Source organism: Lepidochelys olivacea (assembly GCF_965140295.1).
Source record: "Lepidochelys olivacea isolate rLepOli2 genome assembly, chromosome: 6".
In the NCBI taxonomy this organism is placed as follows: domain Eukaryota; kingdom Metazoa; phylum Chordata; order Testudines; family Cheloniidae; genus Lepidochelys; species Lepidochelys olivacea.
In genome coordinates, this window is record NC_140416.1 from 25,592,994 (window position 1) to 25,602,421 (window position 9,428).

Consider the following 9,428-nt stretch of genomic DNA (forward strand, 5'->3'; position numbering starts at 1 on the left):
GCATTTGGTAGCCTATTATTGCTACATTTCAGCAACACTGGTATAATTTGTTGAGGCTTACATAAAATAATCCATTAGTTTGGGCTGCTAATGTGGCTATACAGAAAATTATAGCATTATTGACCTTTTGTAAAAATGTGAGCTAAATCCTCTACTAATTCAGTTACCAGGAGAGCTCCGAGAGATATTGTGGTTGTTGAGGTAAATTAATCTCTACTTTTAAGTCTTAAACACATAAGTCATTATTCAGAAATGACTCCATGTACAGTGGGCCAGACCGTAGCTCCCAGCTCCATCCCCTTTGTAGCACAAAGGAGCTGCCCTAATAAGTAAATCTCCCGGGAGCATAAAACTGGCATAGAGGGGTCTACACCACTCACTCAGCATAGGAGGCATTGCTGGGTCGACTGGGGGTGGGAAGAGACTGCCTTAAGTGGCACAATATAGAGCTGCTTTGTTACACTGGGGTCCCATTCAGTCTCTGGTTAGCCCTTCTACTAGGGGAGATGAAAGGTTGCTTAGAGACGCACTCCTGTCCCCTTCTACTCTTTGCCAGGTCCAGCACCAAATATTTTGAGGAGGGAACACACTTCACACTTAGGGGGAAAGAAAGCAATGTTTTTGTGACAGTTCCTGTCTCTATTTTAAATAAAATAGTGATTGTTGGAAAGCAACTAGTAGATTTGAAAGATTAGACATAAATTAGCTCTGGCTGCGAAGCATTAGTGAGAAAAGTCCAGGTGAGGTAGGCAAATATATGACATAAATGTGATTTATCAGAAGACTATCACTGTGATGTGAGAAGTAGTGTGTGTATGTGTGTATAAAACACACACATTTATGGAATACAGGGTGGTGCTGTATAAAGGACCTGTGTCATGAGTTTGGGAAGGCTGCTTTACTTACAACTAGTAAAGCCTCGAGTGGTTTATAGAGGTTATTCCAAAAGACCTTTCTATTACCCCACAGCAGCATGTATTCTGTAGCTGCCACATATCTTTCAGAAAAAGTAGTTCAGAAACGTTTTAGAACATGATAAACATTTTGATTGGAGCTATTTCTGTTTCCTGCAAGGCCATTTTTTCAGGCAGGTTGATCTTTAAAAAACAGCAGCTTGTTTGAAGTTGTAGAGGGATTTGGATTCGAAGCAGTCATGGTAGAGATGGATTAGTGAAGAGAGTGCAGGGCATGATAAAGGCAGTTTATTACATGTCTCTGCAATTTATCCTATGGACATCACCACCACAAATGTGATATATAGGAAATGACTGATTGTGCTTCCACTGAAGTTAAGAGGTTTCTCATTGCTGTCCAAGTGAGCAGGATCAGGTTAATAATGATGTATAGAGAAAAGCAGACAGACATTATATTATTTCTCCTATTATTAATGTCCAAACTGTACCCAGTAACAAATATTTGATTAGTTTACAACTGAATATTTCTCCATGTACTCCTATGTGTAGTCATATTGATGACTGTAGTACAACTTCAGTGAGTAAAGTGAGCAGTATTTGACCCTTGGTTTTCTCTGCAAAATGTTCAGACCCTTTCATATCTCCCCAAGAGCAAGATATATTATTTCCAAAGGTGTCATTTAAAACTAAAATTCTCTATAAATTCTAATAGACAGGATCCAGCTTAATACACTTCTTATTTTCTATTTTTAGGAGTAACCACACGCTATTCATATCTTTTTATATCTTTAGTGGTCTTAATCATTTATTTCAAATGACAAGCCAAATTTTCCAAAAGGAGCATCTGTTATAAAACAGATTCTAGGTGGATAGCTTTGCATTCTGTAATGTTTCTGATTAGAGTTGATTGAACTTTTTTTTAAAAAAGCCATACAAAATTTCACAGTATGAAATTGACCCATTTTTTTTCTTTTTAATTTTTTGCATTTTAATTGAAATTTTAATTGAAATGGTTATTTACATTTTTTACCTAAAATAATATTTTTAGGAAGTGAAAATTTTCTATAATCATTTTGATTTAAAAAAAAAGTCATGAAAAGTTGTGTATGAAATCAAAAATTTTGGAAAAATGAACAGCTTTTTGTGATATGTTTTCATTTTCTAAACTGAATGAAAAAAATCAACCAATTCTATTTCTGGTATTTGTTTACATCATAAATATCATCACATCATGCATACATCAATGTTCAAAGCACAGGGTTGGATCTTAATAAATACAAATAAAAATATAAATTTGTTGTATTGTACTTTACCCATAACAACGATCTGAATAAAACAAATTATCATATCACATTTGGCTTCAATATAACACTCATGAGTTATGCAGTCAACCCTGATTCAAGAAAATTAAATGTTCCTGGTTCACATATTTATCCTTACATATCCTTAGACCACTGAACAGCCAAAGACCACAGCCTTCCTTTAATTTTTAATATGTATGTGAGTTTCCTTAGAGGAGTAACATTCCATGAGGAATGTTGGTGCTTTCCAAAATCCATGCCTGAAGTTAGCCTCTTAAATCTATGTGTAGGCATTTCAGACAAAAGTTTGGCCTGCTTCCCACAAATCCCATGGAAGTCAATGGGAGCTACAAAGTGCTCAACACCTTTGAAAATCAGGTAATTTTTATGTAGGGGGCTCAATACTGCAAGATGCTGAACACGCTAACCTGATTCAGTGAAACAGTTGAGTTCATTTTTAACTTTAAGCATGTGAATAATCCCATTGACTTCGGTGGAACTAATCATGTGTTTAACTTTAAGCATGTGCTTAAGTGTTTCACTGGTTCAAGTGCTCTGTACCTTGCAAGATGCAGCCCTCAGATGTAGATTTAGGAGCCTAAACTTAGACATTCAAGTTTGAAAATGTTGGACCACATGTTTAATCTGCTTTTCACTTTTGCTTATGTCTCCTCTCTCATGGGCTAACTAAACCCTGAGATTTAAACATCCATAACTTTGAGGTGTTTGGAATCCAGATCTGAAACCTCTGATAAAATCTATTTCACTCAATTACACTGGTGCCCGGATGTAACACAGAGCACTCTTGGACCCAGGAGCATTTTATTTTGTTCAAAATGGAGAGGGAGAAATTACACTGTCTTCAATAGTCCTTATTTAAATTAAAAATTGAACAAAAAATGAACCTTAAAATGTATATTTACATGCGTCAGTGCCCTATTGACCCCATCCCAGCTCCCATTAAGTCAACTGGCCTTTCCCCATTGACGTCAGTGGAGAAAAAGAAGGGGCCCTGCATAGTAAAGGTGTGAATAATTTTTCTTTTTTATCCGTCTGTCTATTTTGGGACGTGTTAAGTGCTTGTTCTCTGTTGTAACATTAACGTCAGTATGTGGAAACTTGGGTTACTAAAATAAATAAGTGAAATGTAATATACAAGACTAAACAGGGAACTGTGTGCACACTGTCCAACACAAATGGCCTGATTCACCACTGTGCTGCTCCAGCTTTACATAAGGGTAACTCTGTTGTGTTGAATGAACCCTGGTGTAAAGCTGGACCAATGCAGTGGGGAATCAGGCCCAAATTTTATAACAATAATTTATGCAGTCTTGTATTTCCTGAGCAGGCAAAACTTCCACTGGCTTCAATGTACATGAGCATAAATTTACATCCATGATACTTTTATCAGCCTGGGAGTGTGGGAAGAGAAGACACTAATATCATGCAAGGCATCTTTTTCACTGTGGGCCTGATCCATTGTCTAGTGAAGGCAATGTCTAATCATTGACTTCAGCAGGCATTGGATCAGTCCTTAAATCAATGTATTTGCTCTTTATAAATTAGGGCTTGATTCTGATCAAACTTACACTGCTGCCATTCTGCTGCTGAAATGGTTTATATCAGTGTAAACGAGAGCAGTCTGAGGTCCATTTATTTTTAATTTGTCAAGGAAGAACTTATTAGATAGAGGGGCAGTATTAACTTCTGTGGGCTGGATCACCCCTTCCCACAGTAAAGCCAATGGGAGGCACCAGTGTGGAGGAAAACTTCCCGAGGATCCTCTCTCAAAGTTGCTCTCTGATCCTTGGGTTATGGAACCAGCCGACAAGGCCTGAGAATCACCTAAGATTGGTGGAGGGCTGGGGCAATCCATGCAGAGGCTGTGTGCCTCCACCCTGGTTTAATGTCACCACTGTGTGAGCCATGCTTCCAGAAATTTCCCCTGGCTGATGCTGTCCCCAGGAGTCCTTAAAGAGGGATCCCCACTTTAGTTGGGAGGGGGTTCCGAACACACCTCTTCTGGGTAAGCTCCACAAGGCTGGGGGAGGGGGGGATGCATCGCTCCATCCAACATGGGGCTACCTACTCCCCAATGTGAGACATGATTCCCACAGGCAGCCCCTCAGCTGCACCATTACCGAATTATTTGGAACATACAGTCATTTGCTTATGGGATTTTCTTAAGATTTATTTTTTTAATGTTTAAATAAATGCATAAATCACAGTGATGTGAAAAGAATGGGTTGTTTCATTCTGTGTCAGAGCAGACGGTTATTCTTGCACAAATGTGCACGTGTGGACTAATAGTAATTTATTGATATAAATCTGTATTCGGGGCATATAAATTTCATGGCAAGATCACAAACGTTGAAGGAGATTTAGTTCACTGGTTATTTTTAGAGAGGGCTCCAAACCAGAACCAGATCCCTGGATTGTAGCATTTCCAAAGATAGGGAAAGCTCAAATCCAAATCCAAACTTCACTTCTTAGGCCTTTCTCTAATTATGTGAAATCTGGACCCTCAAATATGAGCATCCCTGACTTTAGGGAAAGCTGAGGCATGGATCTGAGCTCCATAGCGCCAACTGAGCTCCATTTATTTTCTGGTGCCCATGAATATTCAAATACAGAATGTCAGCTTAGAGTTAGGACATAATTTCTTATCTAAACAGTCATTTGCTAATTTGGTACCTGATCCTGCATGATGCTCAGCATCTCCAGCAGGATGCTGAATAACCTTGACTGCCCATTAAGTGTAAGGGGAATTCAGGATTCTCATAATACTTAGCTCTTATACAGTGCCTTATGAGATTGACCCATTATATTGTAAACTCCTTGGGGCAGGGAATGAGTCTTTATGCTTCTAAAGTGCCAAGTATGTCTGGCTCTATGTAGATTTCTCAGATTATTAAGAAAGAAATAGGTCAGAAAGCACCTCAGTGGGATACCACGAAAATGGACCCCAGCTCACCAAAGCAATTTAGCGTGATAACGGGACTCCGAGGGGCATGGCTGGATTGCTTTGCTGAATCAGAGCCTGAATCTTCCTCCTGCCAAGGCAGCCCTTGGAGCACCACTCCTAAATGTGGTAGTAATTCTAGAAGCCCTAAGGAAAGTCAGAATAACACCACTGATTTTATAAATAAGGATCTTTATTTAGAATATTGTTGAAAACATTCTGGGCAACCACATTGTATAAATATATAAAGTTAAAGTTTGGCACAACAAACCAAGCAACATTAAATATTTAATTCCTTTTTTTGTATTTTTGTTTGGGGTGGGTTTTTTTGCAAAGCAACTCTTATTTACAATTATACAAAAAAGTATTATAAAAAATGGTCCACAACCTTATTTTGGGCATGATTGGGGGTAACAGTAAGGATGTCTCATGTCATTACTCCTGACTCGTTTTCTTCTTTTCAAAAGTGTTACCAGAACTCAAGAGCCAGGTTCCCATTCCCCAAAGCACAGATTATAAACATTGGCCATCTTGTGCTATGCAATTTTACCTCTAGACATATTAAATAGCTTTAGTTCAACAACCAATAAATAATTAAGTGTATTTTGAAGTAATATAGGCTTGAAAAATTATATATTTGAAGGAATTTTCAGAGATATTTTAGTACTGGAAAAAGAAATACTTAAGTCTTTTCAAGGCAGGTCTTTGAGCTTGCAGCATATAGCAGTTTGTGTTTGCACAACAAAGCAGCTGGACCTGGCTTTATAACACCTGGTAGATGGGATTGCTGCTGCTGGTGTCCTGGGGAATCTGGGTGCAGTTGGTAGGTGAGGGAATTTGGGCTCCACTCTCACTCAGGGTAGCTCCTTCTTGGGGCGAGCTCGGGTTGCCCTCAGCTCCACCTTCCACTGTGGGCAGCACTGGGCAGGTGGAGTTATCTGTGGAAATCCTCTCCACAATGCTTGATAGACAGTCCAGGCTGGAGACAACTGAACTTTTCCCATGTTTTGGATCTAAGGATAGAGTTAAAAGGAGATCAATAAACCCAATAAGTAATTAATGCTAAGGGGAAGTATTCTTCCAGAGGACCCAAAAAACCACCAGCCTTGCATGGCTCTGAGCACATAAAGATTCAGTGGAAATGTATGTCAAATAAATATTATTGAAAGATGCCAATCCCTAAAAATCAGAGACAATATTAGAACTTGCAAAGTAGTGAAGGGCCCAAGCCTCAAAATTTGGATGTGGACTACTACCGGTCTGAGGGAATTTGGAGCCAGGGTTTTGGTTCGATACCGAAATGGGGCTGGTTGCCCTGGATTCAGCTGAGAACTTCTCCGAAGTTTGGATCCAAGTTTTTGGGTGGGTCAGTCTCTGTTGCAAAGCAGTTTAAAATCTGAAGCCTGTTTTCAGAGACGAATATGCATGCCAAAGCACAGTGTAAGGAATATAATTGTTACATGAAATGCATATACAAGATGTCCTCACATTTGCAAGCAGAATCATGGAAACAATTGGGGGAGGGGTTGTCCTGTATCAGTGCCCACAGCTTGCTGGCTGAGCACAAGTCGTGACAGAAGGGGCAGGGGAAGTTTTCTCTGCTGACAGTCTCCACCTCCACACACTTGTCTTTGGCATTAAGGCAAATACTCACCATTTGGTGATTCTGTATAGTAATTGCTGTCATAGCTATTCCTCCTGCGAGAGCTGCAAGAGGGCCCACTGTACTCCATCTGGAAACCAAAAGAATGGACGCATGACACCAGCTCAGAAGCAGAATTTTCACAAAGTCTCCAATTACCATCTAATTTCATACTCCAGTCTTTAGTCTGCACCATAGCCCCAGTCCTTGCTGAAATATGGTAAATTTTTAGCTTCCCTGAATGAGGGGAAAAAACCTTTCCGGGAAGATATTAAATCCAGAATATTTTCTATTACCGAATTATTCCAAGGATTTTTTGCCACACACAAAGAAAAATTTGTAACATTGTAATCAGTGATTGCTCTGACTCTTTGAATTACAGTACAGAACATTTGGTCCTTGATTTGTTACGGGAGATGATGGGGAAAGCACTTAATTGTCATAATATTTTAAAAGCGTTTCCCCCATCAGTCATCTTTCTTCTTCACGCTCTTTCCATTATCATTTCATACAGAAAAACAGCCTGCCTGGTATGGTTTATACTTTGATACTTTCACACACAATGACAGAGATCGCACCACCAAAAGAAAAGAGAATGCTGTATTTTGAGGAGGGATTAGTTCCATAAATCTTCCCTCAGCTCTGCTAACTCTATTATCCTCCCAAACATTCAGCTCCAGTCATGACCATCCCCTTCAGGGAATAGCCCTCTGTCCCAGTGGGTCTTAAAGCTTTACTGTGATTCCCATCTCAGACGTACTCTGTGTTTGAAGAGTGGGGGCCAAGGACAGCTAGGCTGCAGCCCTAGCTGTACAATGAGGTGAAGAGATTCCCCTTGCTCCCCTGCTCCAGGATCAGGAGCTCCCCTCTCTGTGGGTTCCCCTTATAAGGATCAGAGAATGTGGAACCCAAGCAAGACTTCTCCAGAGCTGCACTCAGAGGTGATCAGGAACCCGCAGTACCCCTATCTGCTGCTGCACTGTGGTCACAGAGGGAAGCCCTTCCTCAGGGGTGCCCTCATAAGGGCCCCAGCTCTCCTCACTGAAATCAAAGCGTGATAGCACCCACTGTGACTGAGGCCAGAACACTAGGTCGTATCTCTCACCAGCCCTTCTGTGACTCCCACGTTTATTTCTAAGATCCCCCAGCTACTCTGCCCCAGGTCTGTCCTTGCAGGGTTCAGAGATAAGGACAGCAGGCACATCGGAATGGGGATCCCTACCTTTCCTCTCCCAGGGATCAGACACTCCCCTCCCTACACTCACAGGGGTTTCAAAGACGGGCTCCCCGATCAGGGTATGTAAGGGACCGCATCTCCCTTCCCAAGGAGGGGCCAGGATACATAGGAGCCCACTCTCCTCCCAGGGATCAGCGTATAGGAGGGGACCGCATCTCCCACCTCAGGGAGGGGCCAGGATACACAGGAGCCCTCTCCCCGATCAGGGTATAGATGGGGACCTCATCTCCCATCCCAGGGTCCGGGAACACGTTGGGACGCCCTGTTTCTTTCCCAGGGATCCGGGGGCGGCTCCTCCTCCCCTTCCTCCCGGGGATCGGGGTACAGGAGGGGGCCTCACTTCCCATCTCAGGGGCCGAGGGCCCTGGCAGCCTCCCCGCCCCGGGCGCACTCACCATGCCGTCGGAGCAATTGGAGCGGGGGCTGGAGGCGTCCGACTCGCCGCTGTAGTGCTCCAGCCCCGGGTAGTAGCTGTCCTCCTGCTCCCGCAGCAGCGCCTGCAGGCTCTCGATGTAGCGGATGGCGTTGCGCAGGATCTCCACCTTGGGCAGGCGCTGGTTGGGGTTGGTGGAGGTGCAGCGCTTGAGCGTCTCGAACGCCTCGTTCACCTTGCTGAGCCGCCGCCGCTCCCGCATGGTGGCCGCCTTCCGCCGGTCGGCGTTGGTGGTCTTCCGCTTGCAGGCTTTGCAAGCCCACAGCAGGCAGCGGCCGGCCTGGTGGTGGCCGCTGGGCGCCCTGATGTGCTCGTCCTCGTGGTGGTGCGCGTGGTGGTGGGGGTGCTCCTCCGGCTTCAGCAAGCCACCCACGTGCACCAGCCGCGGGTCCAGGTCCTCGAAGAAGTGCATGTCCGAGGTGTTGAAGCAGGGGTCATCGTAAAAGTCGTCGGCCGCCGAGAAGGAGCAGAGGGAGCCATCCGTTATCTCCATGGGGCCTAGCAAGTCCATGGGGGCAGCAAAGGGTGGGACGGGCTGAGCAGGAATAAAAAGCAGGGGCAGAAGCCACAGGAACCCAGCCGATCGGTGCAAAGCAAACTGCTTTGATCGGGGAGTTTATTTTCCAGCCGCCAGATAAATTTAGTTGAACTGTCCCCCCCCCCACCCCCTCCAGACTTTTAATGAAGTCGCTCTCACACCACTGTCTCCAATTAATTGGGAGAGAGACACTTTCCTAGGCTTAGACGAAATAGTTCTTTAGCTTTGGCTGGTGATTGTCTCCCTTCCCCAGTTCAGATCTGCCTTGGCATGACACTGAAATACCCTCCGCCGATGGCCATCCAGATAGCACAATTTGTGACTCTTATTTATCCCAAAGCCTTGCTGGAGGGCGGGTGGGGATTCCTGCAGGGCGAGCTCCCTTTCACCTGCCGGCCAAT

General features: G+C 43.5%; 1 protein-coding gene across 1 annotated transcript; it reads right to left on the reverse strand.

Moving 5' to 3' along the window:
• Nucleotides 1–5,478: 5,478 nt before the first annotated feature.
• On the reverse strand, nucleotides 5,479–9,133 carry MYOD1 (myogenic differentiation 1). The gene is made up of 3 exons (XM_084632670.1): nucleotides 8,452–9,133; nucleotides 6,832–6,910; nucleotides 5,479–6,190 (listed from the first exon to the last, which is right to left on the reverse strand). Exons 1-3 carry the CDS (start codon nucleotides 8,998–9,000, stop codon nucleotides 5,940–5,942), a joined length of 879 nt encoding a protein of 292 aa, XP_084488796.1. The 5' UTR covers nucleotides 9,001–9,133; the 3' UTR covers nucleotides 5,479–5,939.
• Nucleotides 9,134–9,428: the final 295 nt, after the last annotated feature.